Source organism: Tupaia chinensis, unplaced genomic scaffold, assembly GCF_000334495.1.
Source record: "Tupaia chinensis unplaced genomic scaffold, TupChi_1.0 Scaffold000139_1, whole genome shotgun sequence".
Taxonomy (NCBI): domain Eukaryota; kingdom Metazoa; phylum Chordata; class Mammalia; order Scandentia; family Tupaiidae; genus Tupaia; species Tupaia belangeri.
Genome location: NW_006159609.1, coordinates 863,634 through 890,591, shown reverse-complemented (window position 1 = coordinate 890,591; position 26,958 = coordinate 863,634). Strand labels below are relative to the sequence as shown.

Here is a 26,958-nt window from a genome sequence, read left to right as displayed (position 1 = left end):
AGGTATCAACAATCTATTCCAGTCAAAGGTAGCAATAACAGCCAGTCTTCGCTGTAGTTTACTAACTATCAGAAATGTGATTTACATAAAGGATAAGGAAGGTGCAAGTGCTATCTCCATTTTAGAGAGAAAATTGAAAATCTAAGTAATTCATTCAAGTTATATAGATGGTAAGCTTGAGAAATTGGAATCTGATGAATGGAATCGAAGCTTAGGGTCACTTACTAACACTGAATACTCTCAACTTCTAAACTTGCCAGTTTTCTTGTACCATCTTCCTCAGGGTTGCATACCAAGAACACCCACTCAATGCAATTGAACAGATATTTATTGGGCATCTTCTGTATTGATGCCAGTCTCTGAACTCTGGCATCAATAACAGTGGATAAGATAGTCTCTGCCCTTAAGTAGCCTACCATCTATTGAATAAGTCAAGCCTTCTGATGTAATTTTTAAAATGAAGCTATAAGAGGGAGAGGATTGGTTTTGAAATTAGATGGAATCAGCTGGAATCAGTTTTGTTCTTATACTTGATCTTCTAAGTGTGTATTGGCAAATTTCTTAAACACTCTAAGTTTAGACTACCTCACCTGCAAAATGGCAATAATAACATATAACTCATGAGTGAAATAAATTAGCACATATAAAGTACCCAGCACAGTATGTAGTTCCTTAGAACTTGAATTTTTCCTCCCTTCCTTTCTCCAACATGTTAAAAAGGTAAAAGACATTAATGATTTGAGTTCTAATATCAGAGTTCCAGACCAGAGTTTCTGACAAAAAAATTACAGGCATTTCAACTAAATAAGGGAGGTAAACAAAATCCTGTTGCTTTTAACTGTCTATTAGTGGTTGCTGAAGACAAGAGCTAATGAGAACTGTGCTTGTATTTCCTGAATCCTAAACCCCCAAAGTATGTAACTAAACAAAGACATTTTCTTCTCATTTCAGAATGTATTTATGTAGAAGGTTGTATAAAATTTTATAAATTTAAAAAATTAGGTATGTATTTAAAAAGTCAACTTTTCTTGGAAAGAATAAAATACGTGGGGTTGGTCCTGTAGTGCAGTGGTTTAGCAAGTGCTTTGGGACCAGTTCGCACATGGCTGACTGCCATTCAGGTCCCAGCCCTGGTTGCTTTAAAAACAGGCAAGGCATATGTGTGTGCCCCAGATCCTGATGGGATGGAGAAATCAAGGAAAGGGGATTACAGCATGACCACGCTCCATTGGAGAATGCTTTCTCTCTCACGTGCTCTCGGTCAGTTAAAGGGAAAAATATTAAAGTAAGTTACACAGACACATACACACAAAGACTAAAATGCTAAAACTGGGGCATCTAAGAAAAATACAGGTTAGGATATCTCTAAGAACACCTTATATCAATCTTGAGTTGCAAGTTTAGTGAGGATGAGTTTTTGTGCAAGTTAGCAAGCTATTGGGTCATCAGAAAAGTCATGACACATTTTTGCATAGAAAAAAACACCTTATGACTTCTCTAATGACCTATTTTGTAGATTGTTATGTTTACATTGGCATTAGCATTGGGAGTGAAGAAGACAAGTATCCCCAAAAAAGCACTTAGTGAAAATGGGTGAAGTTCAAGTATTCTGGTCAGTGTAAGCCCATGAGTTCAAGTGGGGCTCACTGGGAAGAACATTTCATCAGGGTCAGCACATGACGATCCTAAAATATTTCTTACATGGAATGTACCAGAGAAGCATTTTTTTAAAATTTCCCACACTTGTCTGGTCAATGAAAGAAATAGGTAAAACACTCTTCATATGATATACAACCCACAGATGAACTTTGATTTTTCCCAAATGAGTTTTAAATTTCTTTTTAATGCCAGATGCAAACAGTGATCTCCTTTGATACTGCTCAGGGTGTCTATGACATTTCAGGAAGATAGGGGAAAAAAAGCCTTCTGTGATCATTCAGAACTCTGAAGGCCTCTAGGCTTTTAAAGGATGTCTTATGATCTCTTTCAGGGATCTAATCAGATAAAGGACAAAGTCATGGGTTATTCAATAATCTGCTTGTCCAGAGATTTTCATACTGGAGTAAGGCAACCCTCAAATAAAGAATTTACATTTCAAATATATGCCAAGAGTCATTTTAGGACAATACAAAAAGGCAGGGCTTACACATTCATAGGGATTCAAACACACACACACACACACACACACACACACACACACACACACACGCATGGACACATGGAGGGAGAGAACTTTGTACCTTGAGATCACTGGGCCTACCTACTAAAAGTTCATATTTTTGGCGTTCCAGCAGGGGTCACATCTAGATCGCACTGTTTCCTTCCTTAGTCTTCAAATATATGCCAAGAGTCATTTTAGGACAATACAAAAAGGCAGGGCTTACACATTCATAGGGATTCAAACACACACACACACACACACACACACACACACACACACACACGCATGGACACATGGAGGGAGAGACCTTTGTACCTTGAGATCACTGGGCCTACCTACTAAAAGTTCATATTTTTGGCGTTCCAGCAGGGGTCACATCTAGATCGCACTGTTTCCTTCCTTAGTCAGCTGACAGCTCTCTCCACTGCTTCTTATTAAAGAATGAGAACCATGTGATTCTTGGTGAGAGCCTACTTATGGGCAAAGTAGACACCTGATGAATTTATCATAGGTAAATTTACTTAAAAAAAAAATCACTAACTCAGAAACTGCCTTTGGCATTAGATCATTCACTTTACACACGTACGCTGAATTGCTAATGCAGTCCAGGTTCTGTGCTTCGGGATGCAAACAAATGATTTTTTGCCCATAAAGAACTTCGAAACAAGGGAGTGTTGTGCTGGGTGCAGCACTGAAAACAATCCAGTCTCTTAGCATGGAAACGCTCACTTTGGAGTAGTGTAGATGTGGCTCCTGATGCAGCTTTCAGCTTCAAGGGGTGTTAAATGACAAAGCAGTCAACTAAGTCACAAGAGTTAAAACTCAATGGCTCCAGTAGCAGTTTGGATAAGCTTGTGGTAAAGGACACCAAGGTGAAGGGTCTAATGACCTGGATCTTACTGTTAACTACTACCTATCAGAGCAGCTGTATTTCACTCCCTGAGCCTCAGTTTTCTTATCTGTAAAATGAAGTTGGCATGGTTTATCACCAACGCCCCTTCCTGCTCTGTCTCAGATTAAATCAAGCATTGACCCTCTATCCCAACAGCCTGAAATGGTCCATTGGCTATCAGAGGTACGGTTAAAAACACATAGAGGTGTCACAGCTTTAATGTGCTTTTAATGATTTTTTTTTTCTTTTACATCGTAATTAGTACTGTGTGGATGCTCTCGGTAGGCACAACCAAGCAGTGAATCTTCCAGACAGGCATAAAACCAACAGCAGGAAGCAAGGCAAGTTTCCACTAAACTGTACACACTCTACCATTCGGTCCCTAACCAGCTAGCTCTGTGACCTCAGGTTAATCACTTCACAATCTGTTTCTACACTGACAAAATAAGGACACTAGATTGGATATTCTAAATTATTGCTTCTGTGAACTCCCTGGCCCATATGCAGTCGCTGTTTTCCACCTTGTACTCCTCCTGTGTTCCTCGCTAGAACTCATAGTGTTACCATCAACACTTCCAATGAGAGAGGCACCTTTAAGTCATCTTCCAACTCTGTCCTTACCCCTCACCCATAGGGTCTCCAGCCTCCTACTTACACTTGACCTCTGAAGTGGCTCTTGACCCTGTCCCCTCCTCTCTGTCAGCATTGCCATTGCTCTTGTGCAGCTCCTCGGTGCTCCAATCTAGACCCCTGACAGCTCCCTATCTGGGGTCTCAACTTCTAGGCTGTTGTCACTTCCTTTCTCTCCAGATAGAAATAGAAATGTCAACACAAGTCTTCAGACAGTTGCCATTCTGGATATCACCTTAGATATCTATAGACTATCCACATTCATCAAAGATATCACTGCATTTGTTTTGTGTGGTGCCCCAGAATCTGTATTTTTAAGCACTCCCTAGGTAATATTAAAGTATGACATAGTCTTTAAACGTTAATAGAATTCTCTTCTTCTTCTTAATGATATTTTTGCTATAGGGAACTTGTGGAGAGACAGAGAGTGAGAAACCACTCTCCACGGGGGTATGGTCATGCCACAGTCCCTTCTCCTCCATTCTCCTCTTGGGATCTTGGACACACACACACACACACACACACACACACACACACACACAGAAACTGTCATGAGTTTTAAGCTACTTGATCCAAGACCCAAACCATGGTCGAATATGTGGGTGTCCAGCGACGTAACCATCATGCCATTTGTTGGTCCCCCTAGAATCCACTTCTTTTAAAACGTTTTCTGCTATTTATTTTCTATTTATGTATTTACTGCTATGGTAAAGCCAGACAGGGAGAGACAGAGAGAGAGAGAGAAGGAGAAACAGAGAGATAGGCACTTTTGATAAGGTCTTCACATCATCATCTACTTCCAGCCTCTGCCAGATCATGGGCATGAGCATGTACCCAGTATGTAGTCCTGGGACATGAACCTGGGACTTTGCCATGTGGATCCAGTTGGGTTACCAATATGCTACCATCTGGCCCAGAATCCCTTTCTCTTCTTTTCTCTTCTCTTCTCTTCTCTTCTCTTCTCTTCTCTTCTCTTCTCTTCTCTTCTCTTCTCTTCTCTTTTCTTTTCTTTTCTTTTCATTTCATTTGCTAGAGGGCACATGTGCTTGCTGAAGAGAGAGAGAGAAAGAAAGCATCCCCCCAATGGGGGATGGTCACACTGCAATTCCTTATTCATTTCTCCTTTTGGGATTTCGAGCACGCACACACACATCTAGTGTTTTCCTCAAACTACCATGTTTGGGACTCGAACTGCACAGTTGGCCAAGTGGGATCAGGCTAACCTTGACCACCCTACCACCAACTGGTCCAGAATCCACTTTAAAAAAGTAAATATAACAGGGACAGCAGGTGTGTGGTGGTAAACGGCGCTGGACTCCCCACGTGGCCGACCACGGTTTGAGTCCCAGACCTGATGGCTTGCTCTCTCTTTCTCCCCGCCCCCCTTCCCTCTTGCTCTTTCTCTCTCTGGTCAAATTTAAAGTAAATAAATTAAATTAAATTAAATAATTCTTTTTTAAAAAAGTAAATATTTCATTATGCTCTGTTGTTTTAGCTATTCAATAACTCTCACATGCTTAAGAAAAACACAACTTTATTAACACTACGTAAAGGTTTCTGTATCTTTTGGCTCCTACTGCTCTTCCAAATTTTTCTCCTGTCCCTTCCTTCAAGGTGCTCCATGGCCAAGCCACACTGGAGTACTCCTTGTGTTCTTCCAAAAACACCTACCTTACTGCCTGGATTTTCTTACCTTTTTACATCTTTCTTCCCAAAGCCTGAACATCTCCCCATCTCTCTTCCCATCCTGTTTGATGAGGTCCTGTGCATCCTGAAATTGCACCACATTTGTGCAGCCTCCCCTGTCCTGACAGCTGGACACCTTCCACCCCTTCTTCATAACCTGATATCATCTTCCTTATTCTGCCCCATTAACACTCATCATGCTTTGTATTCTTGCTTCAGTCTCTACCGGGGCACCAAAAATCCTGGAGAGCAGGTTGATAGTGTTTTATTGTGGTAAATCCTGAGGCCTGTTTCTCCACCTTCTAGATATAATAAGCATTCAAGATATAATGGTGGAAATAAATTAAAATTGAGATTCCTTCTTTCTCTAAAGTACATAGGTTATGAACTCGTGCTGCATACTGATGCACTAACTTTACATTTAATTCTCATTTTCAGTAAATAATCAATAGATATTCACTGGAGGAGAAAATTGACATTATTCTAACAGGGTTATGTGCATATCTGTTGCAACAAGTTTTAGACCAGAATCTTAGGCTTACGAAATTGTTCTCATCTTCTTAAGAAATAATCCCCTGGGATCTATTTGCTCTATTCAAAATATGCTTAGGGGTCATGGCACAATTAATAGATTTGAAAATGCCACCAGTCCAACCTAGTGACCCAGTCAATAGCAAACAGAACTGCCGCACTCTAAGCTGCATGACTGCTGACTGTGGATACATATTTTTGGGTCAGCCTGAAAAACATGTCAGCCACATGTGCAGGCATCCAGATCCTGATGTGCTAGAGGACAGGAGAAAGACATTGTGCAAGGCTGTGTTGAGGGCCTCATTCTCATTCTCTCTGTGTTGATCTCTCTCTCATGTATGCACCCACATTCTCTATCAAGAATAAAATAAATAAACTTTTAAAAATTACCACCGAGATAGTCTGTGTATTTCTAGGGAATAATAGTGTGAAAAGCAGGAAGTACATATAAAATGAAAAGTAAGCATGGATCTTGCACAATGATCAGATGAAAAAAAAATTGAATGGTATCACTGTGACGGTCAAAAGGATACTAAACTTACAGTGGCTTAAGCTGGCTTTCCAAGTTCGGGGGAAATGATGTACTAGAATCCTAGTCGAGCTGACTTTCTAGTGAGTGAAGTTCTCTAGATTCTAACAGCCCATCTCACACTTTGGGACTGGTCCTGAGACCCTTTCATCTTCTCTCTTTGCTACCTCACCACTCCAAACCAGTGACAAACTAAGAAAATTAATGATTTTTATAAGTCACTTAGGCATACACCCTAGAACTAGCCTTGTGTAATCTTCCCCTACAAAATTGGAAGCTGCCCCATACCCAGATTTCTGCAGCCCCTGTGACAAGCACTGCACTCTTTATAAAGTGAGCATTCAATATGGTCCTTGGCTAAGTGAAAAAATAACCTCTAATTCTTTTTTCTTTTTTCTTTTTTTCTTTTTTCTTTTTTTTTTTTTTTTTTGAGAGGTTTTTGCTACAGGGCACGTGCATTCGCCAGAAAGAGAGAGAGAGACAGAAAGCAAGAAATTACCCCCCAGGGGATGGCCACACCACAATCCCTTCTCCTCCTTTCTCCTCTTGGGATCTCTGGCACATACGCACACATGCCTCGTGTGAGTTTAAGCCACCGGGTCCAGGACTCGAACCAGGGTCGGCTACATGGGAGTTCCTGCAGGCTATCAAGTCTTTCAGAGTCATATATCATTGTTGTTTTCATTACTTTCTCTCACTCCCTCTGAAATCACTCTAGCCAGGATCATCTCATCACATTCATTCATTTAACAGAAAACTGTGAATGTCTATTAATTTCCTGGAATTTTTTTCCAGGAACTGTTCTAGCAATTAGAGGGAAAACACTAAAAATCTTTGCCTGTATAAAATTATCAAATTCTAGTGGAAAGTCATAAACAGTAAACAAAGTAAGTAATATGTAAATAATATTATATTGAGTGGTGAAAAGAAGAAAGGAAAATAAAACAGGGTCAGACAAAAGGGTATGCTGGGAATAGGGGCAGAGTTAAAAAGGCTGAATAGGGGAGGATCCTTGAGAAGATACCATCTGGGAAAAAAAAAAAAAAACAATAAAAAAAGAAAGAAAAGAAAAGAAGTAATCCCTATCAGGATCTTGAAGAAGAAGGTTTTAGAGGAAACACCAAGTACAAAGATCCTGAGGCACACGTGTGTCTGACAGGCATTTGGAGAGTAGGAAGAAGACTGAGTTGGCTAAAGAGGACTGAGCAGGGAGATTACAGATTCCAGATCACAGAAAAGCTCAGGACATTATACAGATGTTGCCTTTAACTCCAGAGGGGAGAAGACAGCACTGGAGGGTCGTGAACAGATAAGAAGCAAAAACTGACAGGAATGTAAATGGATGATGATAGCTGCTACCTTGAGAAATGACTCATGGGAGATAAGGTGGGAAGTGGAGAGACCAGTTAGGAAGTTATTGCAATAACCTGGGGAAGAGATCATGATGATTTGGATCAACATAGTGGTGGTGAACATGGTTAAGTTTGGTTGTTTTCTGGATATTTAGAGATAGAGATGCCAGATGGAATTGTAGGGTATGTGGTGCTTTTAAGCATCATCTCAGGGTCTGAAAAGTTGAAAGTATAGAGTCACCATTAGATGAGAACACATGGAGAAGCACAGGCTTGGTAAGGGTAGATCAAATTATGACATGCTTAGTTTGAGATGAATGTTCAGCCGATAATGTTGGATATATGAGTCTGAGGTTCCAGGGGTGGGGGTGGTCAGCACTTGAGATCTAACTTGTTCTTTAATTTCTATACACTTCTGCCCAATTCATCTTCCAAAGCCTTGGATTCACCCTGTCATTTCCCTAAACACTCTCAGGGATTCACTACTGCCTACAGCAGATGCCAAAGCATAGAAGTCGGGCTGCTAACATGTTATGTGAGCCACACAGGATCTGAACCATTTTGAGCTATTCTTCAACAGCTATGAATAGGATGATATGTCAAGAATTAAAGATATTGGGATATCTTGAAAATTCACACATTTGGAAATATAGGGTCCACATTATATGACTAATGTTCAGAAGTTAGTTCATGTGAGTTCACCAACCCCAAACTCCTCATGTTAAAGGAAAAAACAATGTGCCAAGATGGTATTGTTTCCACATTGTCAGGTACCATGAAAACTATGCTTTAAAGGGCCAGACTGTGGCACAAAGGTAAAATGTGATGTTCTCTGAGGAAGTCCCACATGGGAAGGTCCTTAGTTCGAGTCCAGAGACCTCCCTGAGTGTGCCAGGTGTGCGTTTGTGCATGATCTAGGGTTGGCTAAAGGCTGGGGTCGAACTTAGTAGGAGACTCTGTTGGGGGTTCTGTCTCTCTTGTTCAAAGAAAAAAATAAATAAAAATATTAAAAATCACAATGTTTTACACAAAATGTATGTGTCTGTATCAATTTATGAAAATAATATAGCAAAATATTTTGAAACCAATGAAACATAAATACATATCTATATATTTGTATATAATTATATATATATATATATTTATTTAATTTGCTAGAGAAAAAGTGAAAATGCAGTCCCCATGGAGAACAGAGTCATATCACAATCCCTCCTCCCCCATCTCTCCCTCCTTTTGGGATTTTGGGCACACACACACACGTGACTGGCATGTTTTTGAAGCCACTGGGTATGGGATTCAAACTGCATAGTCAGCCATGTGGAATTTACGCACTTTAACCATCATGCTGCCAGCTCACCCTCAATTTTAGCTTTTTAAAAAAATCATTGCATTCAATCCATCTTTCTTATTTTAAAGCTCTTGTGAATGGTAACCTTGGCTCTTGTGTTTCTTGGTATCAGAACTTGGAACTCATTTTGGCTTATTCCAGTACATCCACACATTCTAGTTTACATGGAGTTTGGTGAAGAAAACAAATGGAAGTCCGAGTTGGGTGGAAGTTTTGCTCTCATTCCTAGGGTAATGAGGCAGTAGTTTGGGTAGTCTAAAGTTGGGAACACATTTTTCAGAGAGATTCTTGAAAGATGAACAAATGGTTGCCAGGAGGAAAAATGAGTTCTTCTACCTTAACCTCTGGCCTCCTTTGGGATTTTTGAAGTTGCACGCCTTGATCTACAAGGTAAGGGCTAGTCAAGCTATGCCTTGCTAGGCTCTGCAAAGTTCTGCTTCTTGCTTTGACTTAGTATCTAACTCTAATGGCAACTCCACTCCCACTGGAACATCCCTCTCCTTGTCCTCCATTTATTCAAGTTATAACCATTCCTCAAAGTTGTATCCAAATCCCACCTTCTTAGGGCTTTTTATACTATTTGGCCCCACACTCATCTCTTCACTCCTTGTATTCCCCTAGCACTGACCGACTGTATCACTGGCTTGACCAATTACACTGTGGTCTCCTTGAACCCATGTTGAATGACTCAATTACTATGGCCTTATGTCTCCATCTCACACATACCCAGAGAGCCACTTAGTCTATGCTCATAATGGACTTGCAGAATGAAATGGAATTGGTAATATAAATACTCTTTTCATAATTAAATGATAATATTGATTCTTTAATTGCAAGAAGGTATCTCAGCAGGGAAAAGAGTAGACTGAATAAAGCAAGATCTCTGATCTACTTCCTTTATTTTTTTGTGCCTACTAAACTCCATTCTTAAGATCCACTCTGAAGAAAGTCTGTCCATAATCCAGAACCACCCTAAGCTCTTCACAGTTTTGTTTGCCCATAAGCAATGGCTTTCATTTCATCTCACTGCTGGTTGTCATCTTTTATAGGTAAATCTTACCTGTATCCTATAAGAAGATAAAGTTAGATGTAGTATATTGAATTAAGCTAAAGTGTGCAAGAGAATAAGATAGTATAAAAAGTAAATATTAATGTTTTAGGTTTCCAAAAATAATAGCCTTATAAAAGGAAAGATAGATGGATTATGGCGACCTATTTCTTAATTCAATTTTAAACATATTCTAACTTAATTCTGAATTTATATTAAAATTTAAGGTAGCATATACATGTGTGAATGTAAAAATGAGTGCTAGTACAGTTTTTTTTTTTCAGAATGTTTTAAGCTGGATTTGTTACCAGCTTAAGTAAAATAACTCATTTAGATGGTGAAACAAGATCATGTAGTAATGAAAGGTTTGGTACTGGATGAAGGAAGGGAATAAACCAAGTCCAGATGAAAGATTGGCCTGAGTCAAGATAGAAGCATCAGCATCTCTTTCTCTCTCTTTTAATTGCCATAGAACACACGCACTTGCCAGAGAGAGAGAAAGAGAGGAGGAGAGGAGAGAAAAACTGTCCCCCAGTGGGGCATGGTCATGCCACAGTCCCTTCCCCTCCATTTACCCATCTTGTTAGGATTTGGGGCTGGTATGCACATACACAGTATGTTTTTCAAGCCACTGGGGCTGGAATTCCAACCACTGTCAGCCAGACACAATCTAGGTCCTGTAACTATAGGTCCCGGGGCTAGCCCAGAGTCTCATGTTTTTAATCAAATAACCTAAAAATATCTCCACTGAATTGTAAGCTCAGATGTAGTCAATGAAAAGCTATCTTTGAATTACTTAGTATTTGAGACAATACTTGAAGAAGCCTTTAAAGATACTTTAATAAATAACTTACAAGAGACCTTAGAGTCTAAGAATTCACTCCTAAAGAACTTTCAGATTGCACCACAGTTCAGTTCCCAAAAATGTGTGCCAGTGTGCTCTGGGATGCCTTGGTGAACTCACAGGGGTACAACAGGATTTTTTTTTTTAATTTAAGGCAAACACAGGGATACTCAAGATCAATCACATGCTTGGGGAACCACAAGCTTGAGGGAGTTTACGGTTTTATCACTACATTGCTTTTGATGTCATCACAGCTGTTCGAAACGGTTTTTGAAAGTGCCTGTGATAAAAAGCAAGAATCATGTGATAATCAATATGGAACAGGAAATGAGGGTGGTGACATCCACTCTAACTCAAAGGTTTGAGATACAGTTCCAAGGCCAAAGGCACACATATGCTATAGAAGATTGTAGTTATCGGGACCAGCAGTTAGCATAATGGCTATGTCGCTGGACTCCCATGTAGTCGACCGTGGTTCGCATCCTGGACCCGGTGGCTTGAAACTCACACTGGGCACGTGTGCGTGTGTGCCCAAGATCCCGAGAGGAGAATGGAGGACAAGGGATTGTGGCGTGACCATCCCCCCTGGGGGATGATTTCTCGCTTTCTGTCTCTCTCTCTCTCTGTCTGTCTGGCAAGCACACATGACCTATAGCGAAAACCTCTCAAAAAAAAAGATTGTAGTTATCAAAAATGAAATAAAAATAATTTCCTTTTAATGTATGTTTTCTGTTTTTCCTATGGCTATTAAGCTGTTAGAACATAATAATTCTTATTAACATGTTTGGTGCTAACTATTTAATGAACAGAATTGTTGGATATTTCTTTTGTCCTAGAGGCATGATGAAAAAAATTAGTTTGACATTAAAGATGAAGTGAACTGAAGACAGAATTTTTGTTGTAGCCTTAGCAGTCTAATCTATTGTTTTCTTTACACTTATCACACACAGAAACATATACATACATGTGTTCACAGGCCCCTCTAGCTCCTTATTAAGCTTAGTTTTTATTCTGATACCATTAAGCATCACAGCTATTCTTAGCTTTAATTCTCAAACTAAAGACCTGTGTCCCTTAGGCACTGTGGTTTTCCTGTGTGAAAGTAATACATGACAATTGTTATTAAGCCAACCCAACCATACTGGCTCAGCAACGGTGTGTGCAAAGAATTTAACACATTTGATTCTTAGCTCTATTCAAAAGTATAAAGGTTCAAAAAAGTCAATAAATTACACCTTTACAATATATGACCTGCTCTATATAGTGTTCTACATAATGTGCTAAGTATAATTTAAACAATCCATGAGATGTGAAGACAACTGCATTGTTTATCATGCACTAGGAAATAGTAGAACAGATGATTAGAAAATAGATTCACTGGACTGGCCCCATGGCCTAGAGGTTAAGGGAACTGAATCCCACATAGCCAACGTCATGATTCGAGTTCCAGTCCTGGTAGCTGCAAAAACATGCCAGGCACATGTGTGTGCATGCTCAAAATTTCAAAAGGATAGCCATGGAGGAGAAAGGGCTCTGTCATGACCATCCCCCACTGGGAGGTGCTCCCGCCAACCCACCCTGGTGAGTGCACATGATCTCTGGCAATTAAAAAAACGAAGACAAAAAGAGATTTGTAGTTAGGCAAGTATCATTTCATATCCTGGCAGTATTCATTAATCTGTGTAAATTTTAGACAGTTTTATCTGTTTGCTTGTTTGTTTTCTAGCCTGTCTAAGCATAGTTCTCTCGTCTCCATAATGGAATTAATAATAATGTCTACCAGATAAGCTCATGGTGAGAAGTAAATTAAATGATGCGTATACATGCTTAGCCTTATGCCTGATACGTAGTAAATGGTGGCTTAATAACACAGCATATTACAGGGGGAAACAGTCCTTCCAATAAGTAATGGAAATAGATTTGTTTTAAACCTTACAACACTATAAATTATAGTATGAAACAGGTTTGAATCCTTCACAAAAAAGATACTTTCTTTGTCTACATTAGTCTGATTCAGCACACATGAAGCTAACTAAAGTTTTCATCACTTTTCTTGAGAGAGTAGTATTCTATAAAGCTGATAAACTGATTAACAGTTAAATCCAAATAGAAACAATAAGAAATAAAAGTTAAATAATCCATCAGGATAATACAAACTAGAAAAAGTAGACTCAGCCAAAAGTAACAAAGTGTATGAAACTACTAACTACCCTCTTCTTAAATTCATAACCACTTGCTTCAAAAAGCCTGCCCTTGCTTGGTTCTCCTGCTTAGCACCTTCCCCTCCTCTATGTCTCTGCTGACTCTACAATTACTTCATTAAATTATGTAACAAATAGCCCGTGCAGAGTCTGATAAAAATCTTGAAGGATTTCTCCCATTAGCTCTAAAACAAAGTTGAATGGGAAAGTATCTCAAAGGAGATAAAAGTTGTATGGGATTTGAGGGAGGAAGAAGTTACAGTGGACAGGGCAGAATCAGGGAAGTCTTTGTAAAGGAGTTGCCCTTTCAGATGGGTCTTAAATATCAGGTAGGGTTTGGATCTGTGGAAATAAAGGGGAGGGTACATGAACCGGCAGGAAGAGCAGGAGCTGGAGCAAAGAGGCAATAAATATAGGTGTGACCAAGGCATGTAAAGAGGTTCAAGTAGCCAAAATTTATGCCTGATAATGGAGAGTGGGGAAAACTGATACTAGAAATGTTATTGGAAGCTAAACTGTGGATGACTTTAGGTGTCCCAAACATGAACTTCCACTGGACTGGGTACCTACTCAATTCAATTATCTTTACACTTCAGTATTTAAGACACCAAAACAAAAAATATGTGTTTAATTTTTTAAATCTCTTTAGTAATAAACCAGGAAATCTTGTGTTCTGGTTCTAGTTCTATCATTAACAAGTGCTGTAGGCTTGAGAAGATAATGCCACTTTTCTTCCGGATCACAGCTTCCTCATCTATAAAATGACTGGTGTGGTTTTGACGAGTCCTCAGGGTAACTCAGCAAAGTTACCTTTTCAGAAGTTATCACACCATATAATTGTATCCCAAATTATATAATTTTGTCATTTCTATATTACAGAGAATTTGTTAAATAAGGGGCACATTTGCATTTAAAGTTACTCCGCAGTTTTTATGGTGAAAAAGTAAGAGTGTCTCCCTAAGCAAAACGGTTACCATATTTCTCAATTCTAGAATGTGTGCTTTTCATGTGTTAATATTTGTAAAATTGTGAAATCTTTCGATCATGGAGACAAGTTTAAATCCATGGACATATGGAGGTAGTAAATATATTTCTTGTCTTAATGAAGAAATTTTTAGATTGATGTCTCAAAATCATGGCAATGTGCATTTATTCACTGAACAACTTTTTATTGAACAACAATCCATTGAGTACCTGTAATGTGCCCAGTAGTATGTGAGAACCTAGGAATACACATTGGAGGGAAAACAGACATTCCAGTACAATAGTAGATTTCTAATCTAGAATAAGCATAGAATATGTTAGAGATGGAGAAAGAGCATCTCTCCCAGTCTGTTGGAGTCAATAGAGAATATCTGGAGAAGATAACAATGGATAGAGTGACAAAGGAACTATAGGACTTGTGTTAGTACAATGGGTAGAGTGCATTTAGCAAGGAGTTCACTTATGTGAACTCTGGCATAAGAGGGAAGCTAGGTACATTAGGACCACTGTAGGAATAGTCAGGAATTACAGGTGTGAGAGATCAGACTGGAGTGAGTGACAGAGGTTTGACCATAAAAGACCCTGAATTTTATGCAATAAATTTAGCCTTTAAGTTTTTTTTTTTTGAGAGGTTTTTTACTATAGGGTGCGTACGCTCGCCAGACAGACAGAGACAGAGAGACGGAAAGCGAGAAATCACTCCCCAGGGGGGATGGCCACACCACAATCCCTTGTCCTCCATTCTCCTCTTGGGATCTTGGGCATGCATACACACACGCCTGGCATGAGTTTAAGCCACCGGGTCCGGGACTCGAACTGCGGTTGACTACGTGGGAGTCCAGCGACATAGCCATTACGCCAACTGCTGGTCCCAATTTAGCCTTTAATTTTGAAAGTGATGTTGATCCATTGAAGGATGGAGAATTGGAAAATATGGTACTGGAAGATGACACCATGTGGAAGAGTATCACCACTGTGGAAGGGAAGCTGAAGGAGGGGACGGACATGAGGAGGCTGCTACAGTAGCTCGGATGAGTTGTGAAGAAAAGAGAGACAAGATAGAAAAGATAGGATTTTATTAGTACTTGAGAGTGAGAAACCAAAGGGAAGGGAGAAAGTTGGAAGTTAAACTCTGAGATATTTTTGAAGAGTAATGTAAGATCATGTAATTTCTCAACCACATTCCCAAACAGATCAAAAAATAGTGAAACTCAATAACTTGGAACCCTAAGCTGGAGCCTCAGACTTGGCCTTGCTTAGTGGAAGGTCATGCTAGCACACTAGCCTACAAGATAACATTCTTCTCTGGATGGAATAAGCCTGATTCCCACCCTAGTAGCAACAGGGCCACCATATCCCCCTGGGAATGTCCATCCCAGAATCAAAGACACTGAAAGGGACCAGCAGTTAGCATAATGGCTATGTCGCTGGACTCCCATGTAGTCGACTGTGGTTCACGTCCCGGACCCGGTGGCTTAAAACTCACACCGAGCGCGTGTGCGTGCATGCCCAAGATCCTGAGAGGAGAATGGAGGAGAAGGGATTGCGGCATGGCCATCCCCCCTGGGGAGTGATTTCTCGCTTTCTGCCTCTCTGGCTCTCTCTGTCTCTCTGGTGAGCGCACGTGCCCTATAGCAGAAACTTCTCAAAAAAAAAAAAAAAAAAAAAAAAAAAAACAGAAAAAAAAAAAAAAAAAAAAAAGACACTGAAAGAAATAAAAAGGGTTCTCAATGGTTTGAAAGCTTGGAAGTATTCCCCAAAGTAAATCATTAGAAGAGGGTAAGAAAGGGTTCTGAGCCTACTGCAAGACAATCATTTCCAAAAATTTATCAGGTGAGCCATGACTCTAGTATCAACCACAATGACTACCTAACACCAAACCACATTTTCCGAGCAACCATTACATACCAGCTGCCGTGTTCTATTTATGCTTGGCAAAGTTTTTCACCTGTAGAAATGGAAGTAATAAGAATTATTTGCTAGAATTATTATGGTGTTTCAATTGAAAATAATGCTTTGATAAATTGATATGTTAGGAAATTTTGCCACCCCTACTTTTGACCTTTAGTCTAGCATAAACAGCTTTTCCTCATTTGCTGTTTCCCTTCTTCTTTGTGCACTGTAATCCCCTGCTCTGCTTATTACCCATAGGCCTCAACCATGTCTCCCCATCTTCATGTTATGGCTAGGATAAGTCCCTTGTTACTTTCTTTTAGTGCCTTGTATTTCCCTTTCATAGCATTTACCAAAACAGTAATTAAATAATTATCCATATGATTATTTTAAAATATTTTTATGTCCTCCAAGACCCTAATAGACCAAAGATTGGCCCATTTCATTCACCCCTAAATCCCTTTGCTTATCAAGTGAGTGAATCAATTTTCCCAGGCAAGATCTTACCACTCTGTAAATATTCAAATTTTAAAACTATTAAAAAATATATATTAAAACAACATAAGAAATTAAGCAACACTTTAGCCCTCAATTAGAGTTTCTGTGTTCCTGAACTGAAGATCATAATGAGATACATCCCCTGGGTTTTTTTTAACCTCACCAGACCCCAATGACTCTAATCACTTCTTATTTCCTAGGACCCCAGAGATACCTCCCTCAATAGCTCTATGCCTTGAAATCTGTCCTCTTTCTAATCACCAGCCCTTGTATCGCTTCAGCCTCACTTTCATTATTCTCATCATAACATATGTGATCTATAAGCAATGGAAAGCCACCAAAGGGATGTTTTGGGATTTTAAACTTGACCTTGATACACATGAGAACTGGAGAAGAAAGAGATTAGAGCTAGCCAACAGGTTATGATAGTAGAACAGGTAGTTAAAAGTAGTGCTTCCCCTGTCCAGGAAGTAGGAGATGTACACTCATCATCTGACTTGGAGATTAGTAGTATGTGATGGTCCAAAACAAAAGAGAAAAGATGGGAGAGGTTTCAACTCTACTGGGGCAAGGGTAGTATAGTGAACACAAACTAGAAAGTCCAGTGAGTAGGGGAGAATGTCTAGTTTAGATTTAAAATGAGCATCCTTTACTCCATTTAGTGGATTAAAATTTGAATATACTCTGTTCACAATCTTTCTTCTTGCTCATGTTTCTCTTTTATATTTTCTAGTGTTGCTGTATTGAGCACGTATTATTTTATTAACATTAAAAAATTCTTTTTGATTCAAACTTTGCTATGGACATATCAGTCTTGCAGTATATTTGAAATACCATAAACTTCCATGTCCAGCAGGAAGATGGAGTTATAGATCTGAAGCTCTTGAGAAGTCAAGGTGATAGGCACAGTTTTGGAGCCATTGCCATAAAATTTAATGCCATGAAAATGTATGAGAAGAAACAGAATTAAAGAGGACCAGAGAATTAAACTCCATCTCAAGTTGTGCAGCCCTGAAATCACTCAAGAATAGCTGGCTTGGCAAAAGTACTAGCTCCAAGCTTTTTTCCAGACTCCACAGATTTAAACTCAGAGAGTAGAAGGATGTGATGTGGACAGGACCCCTCAGCTCCATAAGCATATCTTGACATTACTTACATTAATATACTTTACTCACTATTACAGAGATTTGCTCTCATATCATCCTGCCTACCACACTCTTGAGGTCAAGAATCAAGTCTTACTCAATTCATTATCGCTCTTTTTTTCCCTTCACCCAGCATGATGCCTAACACATACCAGGAATTTAATAAACACCTGAGAGAACCCCCACATATATAAAGCTACTCCTTTCCATCCTTTCCTTGGTCTAATGAGTTAGATTTCCTTACATAGATGCTTCTGCTTTCTTGTCAGATTAGTCCTTTAAAATCTAGATGATGAGGCAGTCCCACCTGCCTATTATCCACATGTCTGTGACAAAGACTTTATTGCCCCACAAGAATCCCTGCAGTTCTTCCCACACACATCCCTTGGCCTACTTTGAAGTTTCACCATTTTTGTTCATTATACACATTATTTGCCTATAAATACAGAGTATGTTGTTCGACACAATATTTAGAAAATATGTAATTAGCCAGGCTAGAAACAAAGCAATAAACTGCCCAGCAGAGAGTGGCCCTGACTTGATGGGGTTTTTTTGTTTGTTTGTTTTTGCTTGACAGACTGGTTTCCAGATTTAGTTTTAGTTTTTTCTACATTTCTAGATCTATTACCTTAACATTTAAGACCCTTCTTAGAAAATTCCTTGGAGAATTAGTCTTTGGATATAAGTACTGAAGAGACAGACAAATCCAAACCTTCCCTTCAGCTGCAATTCACAACCTGCAAGCACTTTACAAACATGAAAACAATATCTCACTATGACCCAAATAAGTAACTTAGCCCTGGGTGTGAAGAGTCAACCATGGCTGCCTCCACCCTGTCACTCTTCCTATGAGGTAGTTAATATACTCTGCTTCTTTGTCACAGGACTTTGGTGAGGAAAGTTAGTATAGATGTGCCCAGGATGGGAATGTTTTTCTTTTAAGTTGGGTCTTGTTTTTAAATATTTAGAGGCATTCATTATTTGGTAGAGCCCTCCAGTGAAATTTTTACATAATGAAGAAGTGCTCTCTAAATAATCTGCCAACGTACTTTATTTTCTACTATATCTGTTAAATCTAGAGTTGATTTTCTGATGACAAACAGACTTGGTCATCTCTCTCATGTATGTAAACTGGAGTTAAGAGGCCTAGTGTTCCTTTTTTTCTTGTGATCTTACACAAGAAGCCCCTTATATCTAAGATTCTTGATCTTCCTTAATTTAAAATGAGTTTAACACCATATGTTCTGTCTACACCCTCACAGATGCTTTGAACATCAAGCAAGAAAATGTATATGAAAATATTAGGTCATGGGGAAAGCATGATGTATTTTTCTGTTTTTCTATGCAAAATTGCATCATGACTTTCCTGGTGACCCAACAGTTTGCAATAATATCAATTACAACAAGAGTAATAGATAACATTTATTCAACCTTTATTATGTGTCAGGCACAGCTTGATATTAATTAATTCACTTTATACTCATAACTCTAAGATAAGTAGTAGCAGGTAGTGTTATCCCCATTTTACAGACAGAAAACCAAAGGATAGAGGGTAAAAGTAACTTGCATAAGTCCCACAGCTAATAAATAAAGAAGCTACCAATAGAAGAAACTACCATGTACTCCCTATACCCTGGGCAGAATGAGAATATGACAGTAAAGCTATAGAGCCCTCAAGAGAGAACATAATGAAATCACAGGAAAATAAATAATCACCATTTCAGAGATGGGACAAGTGAGATCCAGCAAGGTATTATGGTTGGCCCAATGTCAAGTATTATATTTTTAGGATATCTTTAATTTAGAATATATTTTTATTCTATCAACAAAACTCTATTTTAAAATTTCAGGATCAGCTTGACAAAGTTGTTTTTAACATTGGATTCATTGGGCAGGTTTTAAATTCTAGCAGTATCCTGAACAAGCTATTTTACTGAGGAGGTAAAGATTAAATATGCCTAGGAAATTATAAGAATAAATTCTTAAGAAAGCTGGCCCAATAGCTTTGTAGTTAAGAGAGCCAGATCCCACATAGCCAACTGTGGTTCAAGCTCTGGAAATGAAAAACACACTGGGTGCATGTGTATGTATGCTCCAAATCCCCAAAGGATGGAGAAATGGAGGAGAAGGGAATGTGGTGTGACCACACCCAGTTGAGGGAGGGATGCTTACTTCTATTCTCTTTCTCTGTTCTTCTATTTCTTTTTGGCAAGAGCACATATTCTCTGGCAATTAAGAAAAAAGGGTACATAAGAAATTTTAGCTACTATTACTATAGGTGTCCCAATTCATGCACCTGAGTCCCAAAACACATCAGGAATTCTAGACAGAATTATACAGTTCTCTATGAATATGCTAATGAAGCAATTATTGTATTCTGATTTGGAGAGTTTCAAGTGTTTAAGTTTTTTTTAAATTATTTAACTTAATTTTATTTATTTTAATTTGATAGAGAGAGAGAGAGAGAGAGAGAGAGAGAGAGGGGAGAGAGGGGGGAGAGAGAGAAAAGAAGAGAGAGGGAAGAGAGAAATATAAAGTGAGGAAGCAAGCTGCCAGGTCTGGGACTCAAACCATGGTCAGCCATGTGGGATTCCAGCAACCTTAACCACCACACCACTTGCTGGCCTCAGGTTTTTTCTTTTTTCCTGATATGTCTATACAAAGAAAAACCTTCTAAATTCACATCATAATCAAGAATCACACTTTCAAGAAACTTTTATTAATATCCTTCTACTTTCTACACAGTGGTACTAATATGTAAAAATAAGTTAGAAATGGGAAACAGAATTTGACAATAATTGACCTATTAACAAAACAGTGCTTTTAAAAAGGAAGAGGGCATAATCCCATGGACCAACCAAGTGCCAGGCAGTCACAGGCCTGTGGGTACAACGAACATGACTTAATTCCAAGTCAGACAGAACCAGGTCAGATCTGGCTCATCTACTATTGACTGGGGGGCTTGGACAGAGTTACTTAATTCTCTGACTCTATCATGAGCTTCTGAACACAGCCCTGACCCAGCTGCTCCTTGGCAGTGAGATCTCTAGGATCCTGGGCAACTGCTATCCTCTGTGCAGTTTGTAAAATTCACCTTATTTTAAGACCTATGTCATAGGCCCCTAGAAGAACTTGAACTTATTGAAATCTTTCAGGATCAGGTTGACAAATCACAGTGGCTACAAAAATAAATAAATAAATAAGCAAATAGATAGGAATATGTGTGTGTGTGTGTATATATTTATTTATATATACATATATGTATATGTGTATATGTATTACATATGTGTGTATATATGTATATACACATATATATGTGTGTGTATACATATATATACACACACATACACACACACACACACATATATGAATGGCGATTTATTTTTTTTAATTTTTAAATTTTTAAATTTTGTTTTGGAGAGGTTTTCGCTATAGGGCACGTGCACTCGCCAGACAGACAGAGAGAGACAGAGAGACAGAAAGCGAGAAATCACCCCCCAGGGGGGATGGTCATGCCGCAATCCCTTCTCCTCCATTGTCCTCTCGGGATCTTGGGCACGCATGCACACGCACCCGGCATGAGTTTTAAGCCACTGGGTCCGGGACACGAACCGTGGTTGACTACGTGGGAGTCCAGCGACATAGCCATTACGCTAATTGCTGGTTCCCTGAATGGTGATTTATTAAATAGAGCCCTCCTCTTGGCATCAAAGTCTAGCTGAGCGAAGATTCCCTCTATAGCAGGTAGATCAGATATTATACCAGAACAGGGCAGGTCCCCTCTACTTCATTCACACTCCAACCCTCTCAAAGGTAGGCCCACTAACCTTCACTGTGTGTTCCTTCCAGACATGGAAATTGAGTAGAAAGGAGGGAGAGAAACATTCTTATCTTTGGATAGACAGGCTATGATGTGAAGGTCTCTAAGGTCTGCTTAGCTGACTAGAGTCTGGATAGGCTGGATTTCATTTAAAGTCATTACCCACAGGGCACACTGTGTGTCTGGAGACACGTATGCTCCAGCTGTCCTCTCTCACAATGGCCTGCCTTACCATCCAGCCAACCTTCTGGGCTGTCCAACCTCTAGCTCAGCCCACAGGGCCTTTGAGCTGGAGTCTGCCAGAAACAGGTTACCATAAGGAATGAAGACTGTGGGAAAACAAATCTCTCCTACTGAGATGTTGAACTCGACCATATCTGAAAAGCAGACTTTTCCATACACTTCAGTTTCTTATTTACAAAGACTTCTGTAACTATAACCTCCATGGTATCCTCAGTTCAAAGCCATGGCTCAGGAAGTACTTTCAAGCTTGGGAGTTAAATTGTTCCTAACAGTACGTTGTAAATGGGTAAAGCTTAAGAATGTGCTGGGTGTTTGGGAACAGAATATCTGTGTAACACAGGAATCCTAATTTCTTAGGACTTATTATGTATCACGTGCTTGGTAGCTAGTGTAAGGACAATCCTTGCAGTCTCTTAGTAGATGCTATCACCTTTAGATTGTTGGTTGTTCATCTCTCCTTTATTGGAAGAAACCATTTTTCCTACTTACAGAGAAAGAAAGTAAAAGGCGGTTAGGGAACTTGCCTACAATTGTCTAGTATATGTGGAATAAAACGGGGAGTCAGATGGAGGCAGTTCAGCTCTAGAATGTGGGCTCTTCGTCATTGTTTATGTCCGTCTGCCCTGTCGGGGTAAAGAAGCTGAGACCCACAGATATATGAATGCCTGAAGTCACACAGATTTGACACAAAAGTCCAGACTGCAGCTATATCCCCGTTTAAACAGTATGCTGTTTCCATACCTGAGTTCTGAAACTTTCATACCACCTGAGGAATTTTCTGACACCAAAACATGACACAAGAAAGTACATAGACTTATAGTGATTTTTTTTTCTTTCTTTCTTTCTTTTTTTTTTTTTTTTTGGAGAAGTTTTTGCTATAGGGCATATACACTTGCCAGAAAGACGGAGATGGAGAGAAAGAAAGCAAGAAATCACCACCCATGGGGGATGGCCATGCTGCAATCCCTTCTCCTCCATTCTCCTCTTGGGATTTTGGGCACACACGCACACGTGCCCGGCATGAGTTTAAGCCACCGGGTCCGGGACTCAAACTGCAGTTGACTACACGGGAGTCCAGCGACACAGCCATTATGCTAACTACAGGTCCCAGATTTTTATTTTTTAACATGAAAAGCCCAATCAGATAGTGGCTGATGACATAGTCTGGTAATTGATAACCTCGGTGCTACTAGAGCCACTGAAGATGACTCCAAATGCATGAATCTGTCCACATGCCAAGAGCTTTATCATAAGACCTGGCAGCTCATGATTAAAGAGGCTCTAGAGTCCCCAGACCACAAATGCCCTTTCAAAAATTTTCCACATTTGTTCTCATGTCAAGCCATGATAAAGTGTTTCCATTGGTCAAATACACCAGCTAAAATTAATTTATTTTCTGAAAAAGAACTGGCTCTTTGGGTCCAGCACTGATAGAGGTTCCTATCGACCATGGGATAGGCAGAGATGAAGTGTGACTGTTTGACGTGGTTTATAGAAAATTCTAGAAGACTTTTAAGACTCCTGAGCAGGAAGGTTTCTGAGCCATGATTGTCCAACTCCTGTCAACTTAACAGGGATGCAACTTGTCCATAAGCCAGGGTCAGTAATAAGGGCTTGAACATACGTAGGTAGCACACAGCCTTAAGTCCAAAGACTGCTGGAGGAGACACTTCACTCTTCACTTTGACTGGGCCTAATTCCTGACACAGATCCTCAGAGTCAAAATCTGATTCCAGGCATAGTAAATAGAACTTATATTTTTCTAGATCTGTCAATAAAAATTTTAGGGGTAGATCCAGAAATCTTAAGACTAATGTCATAGGTCTTTACTCAAAAATAGCCTTAATATATATGCACAGCCTCCCGGGCATAGACAACAGAGCCAGAGAGAGAGAGATTGTGTGTGTGTGTGTGTGTGTGTGTGTACACACACACAAAAGGTCCTTAGCTTCCTCCAGGTAACAGACCTCAAACTCCTTCCACAGAAGGGCAGAAAGGAGGCTGGTGAAATTTGGAATAATGTCAGCGATTGTAAACAAGATTGGGCAAACTCCTGCTGGCCCCTTATCCTAGTTTCTGCTGTTAACCCGCCTAGGGGCTTCCTCTGCGAGGTCCAGGCACTGAAGGGTGCAGGACAGCCAACGTCCAGAAAAGGAGCGGAGAAACTAATGCAATTGCAGACAGCCTCCTTCTGGGTCCCTCCAGAGGGAGGCCTGTGCTGGGCAGAGATCCCAGGGGAAGGTTCCCGAGGGAGCTAAAGTAAAAGTTTCAAAGCGCCAGAGAATGCACTTTAACTTTCAGCTAGAGGGAGGAACTTAACTTTTCTTTGAACCAAGTTTCCAGTCTACCAGGAAAAGTCACTTGGGACTAAATACCCCGGGGATCTGGATCTCCCCCTTTACAGCAGGCGGCTGAGGAGACAGGAGACCCCTCTGCGAGGCGCCCTGCCACCACCGGCCTGCACCCCACCCCGCCTCCCCGCTCCATCCCAGTCTCCGGTCCTCACCTGCGATGTCCCAGAGCTGCAGGCGCACCACTGTCTCAGGGTCCCAGTGGAGTACCTTGAGTGCGAAGTCCACACCGATGGTGGCCCGGTAGTGCGAAGAGAAGTTCTGGTGCACGTAGCGCTTGATTATGCTGGTTTTGCCCACACCCAGGTCGCCGATCACCAGCAGCTTGTACAGGTGCTCCCTGTGCGGGGCCTGCATCTTGGCGGCCGCCCGCCGTGCGGTGAGTGCTTGGCGGGGAAGCGCTGCCTAGGCTCAGCGGCACTCCAGAGAGACTCAAGCGCACCAGCGCAGAGGCGCGCGAGAAGGAGGCGTAGGAGGAGGCTGGCTCCTGGGCCTAGGGGCGGAACTCCTCCCCCAGGGGTTAATCGGCCTTCCTACTCTGCAGTCTTGAGAGGGGTGGAGACTGGAGCGACTCCCAAGCTGGAAACTAAAGGGGTTATGGCCTGTTGCCACACTTATTTTCACCGCCTTGACAGTTTGCGAAGAGTTTTCTCACCTATGTTCCTGGCCACAACCCCAGGAGGTGTGAATTTTATTTTCCATGTCTTGCATGCGTGCAAGAAAACTAGTATCTGAAAGTACTGTAGGGAGATGATAGTGAAAGGCTCAGCCAAGCACAGGTCTCCTGAGCCCGCTGGTCTGTCACTACCCCACCCCGTGGAGAGGGCATCTAGATGCAGCAGAGAATACAATCTCGGAGGCACAGCACCTGGGTTTGGGTCCTGCGTGCCCAGTTGTCGTTCAGTGACCGCGTGCAAATAGTTTTTAACTCTTCCAGCCCCTGTTCTTCCTCAAAATGGGAAACTGACCTCTCAGCCACTTACATGTGTGAAAATCAGGCAATATCACCCCCATTCAACCATCAATGTGTAACTTTCACCCCATTCAATCCTTAATAGTCTAGCAAGGAGGCCGGTTGGGCTAAGATTGCTCAGGGCTTTCATGACTTTTGACCTCCTCTCCTATTCTAAAAGCTCAGAGCAGCACTGAAATAGTCTTGGAGACAGTCCAAATGCTGGTCAGATTATTATAAGCGATAATAGCAAGCATTATGGAGCACTTGGCTATGTGCTGGGATTTTATATGCTCTGCAGATTCATCATCCCAGTGGTGTTTAAAAATGGCTATCACTAATCTTCCCAATTTACAAATGGGGAAACCAAAACCCAGATGTTCTAAGTGATGTACCTAGGTTCAAACAGTTGACAAGGAAAAGGCCAAATTCAACCCTAGGTCTTATAAGTGTCAACTATTAATATTTTTTCCTATTTATTCTAGCCAACATAAGTTAATTGCCTACAGTATGCCATGCATAGTTCTATGTGCTTGGATGATACCAAAACAGTAATAGAGACAAAGATTCCTGGCCTCAACAAACATATATAAAGCAGGAAAGGGGATAGAAGACTTGGAATTGACTTGGCCTTTTAGATAGTGTGAGCAACGATGGTCTCACTGAGAAGGTGACAATTCAGTAAAGACCTGAAGAAAGTGAAAAGCTGGGCATGCAGGCTTCTAGGAGAGTACTCTATGCCCTAATGAATTAATTTGTAACCAAACATGTTCTGTTATCTCATTTTATCTTTCCAATTACCTTATGAAGTGTTGTATTCTGTTCAGTGTATAAATAAGGAAACTAACATGGAGAGCAGCTATCCCACAGCCACATGCAGCTTATAAGTGTTTGAACTGGGATATAACTACAAGCCTGGGTGACACCAGGAATGGAAAGTCTGATATGTTTGTCCGTTGTCCTTCTGCCTTCCTCCTCTGACATGACACACTTTAACCCTCAGCCTTGCAAGCCCTTAACTAGCAGAAGGAAGCCCTGGCTCTGTGGCTTAGACACATCACATAACTTGAGTGTTGATTTCCACAGTAGTACAATGAGAATAACATCTCCCTTATAGAGCTGTTGAGAAGAGTAAAGATGGTGTACATAACATAATGCCAGGCCCATGCTAGGGCTGAATAAATGATAGCTCTTAATATAAAATGTGGGGCAAGCTTTAAATGATGTCAACAGATATTGTCTTTGCAGCTTTATCTCTCCCCGGAGGGCAACTGGGAAGCTTTGCTCATAATGGACTCTAAGTCAAAGTGTATAGACGTGTGTTGGTGTGTGTTTTATTGAAGTGCTTACATAGGTAGACCTCATTCATTGCTTTCCTCCCACACAGAGACACACCAGGAAGATTATATCTAACAAGTGAGACAAATACTCCACCTGCTCAAAGAATTGGCCCACACTGTGGCTTCACTGCCAAGGGAGGGGAGCTCAGGGATAGAAATGTGTAAGCCCTCCTTAGCATCTGCAAAATTAGGGATGATGGCAAAATAAGACCTTGCCAGATCTAAAATTTCAGGTCTAGCAATCTGAAAGACAAGTTTGTTCTGGTTGAGGTGAGGGTGATGATAGAAACAAGGAGAGGGGTCGAAGTTTGAGACACAATGTGGGCCAGTCTTCAGTGACATACATGATCCAATTTCTTTGCAGTCTATTTTCAGCCTGGCTCCGGGTTGAATCAACCTCACCCTTTTCAGGTCTTCTCTTTGAATTGGAGCATACTTGAGCATTGAGCAAGTAGATTTATGATACAGGGCAGACAGGACAAGATTCAGGTTTTTAGGGACTGAAATTTA

At 40.5% G+C, this 26,958-nt stretch overlaps 1 protein-coding gene across 1 annotated transcript in view; it reads right to left on the bottom strand.

Annotated features, from left to right (window-relative positions):
• The window catches only part of RAB38 (RAB38, member RAS oncogene family), a 61,423-nt gene extending 36,806 nt beyond the window's left edge, over nucleotides 1-24,617 (bottom strand). The window contains exon 1 of the mRNA XM_006144914.3: nucleotides 24,312-24,617. Within this exon, the coding sequence (XP_006144976.1) occupies nucleotides 24,312-24,513 (202 nt within the window). The 5' untranslated portion in view covers nucleotides 24,514-24,617. The remainder of the gene's footprint in view (nucleotides 1-24,311) is intronic.
• Nucleotides 24,618-26,958: the final 2,341 nt, after the last annotated feature.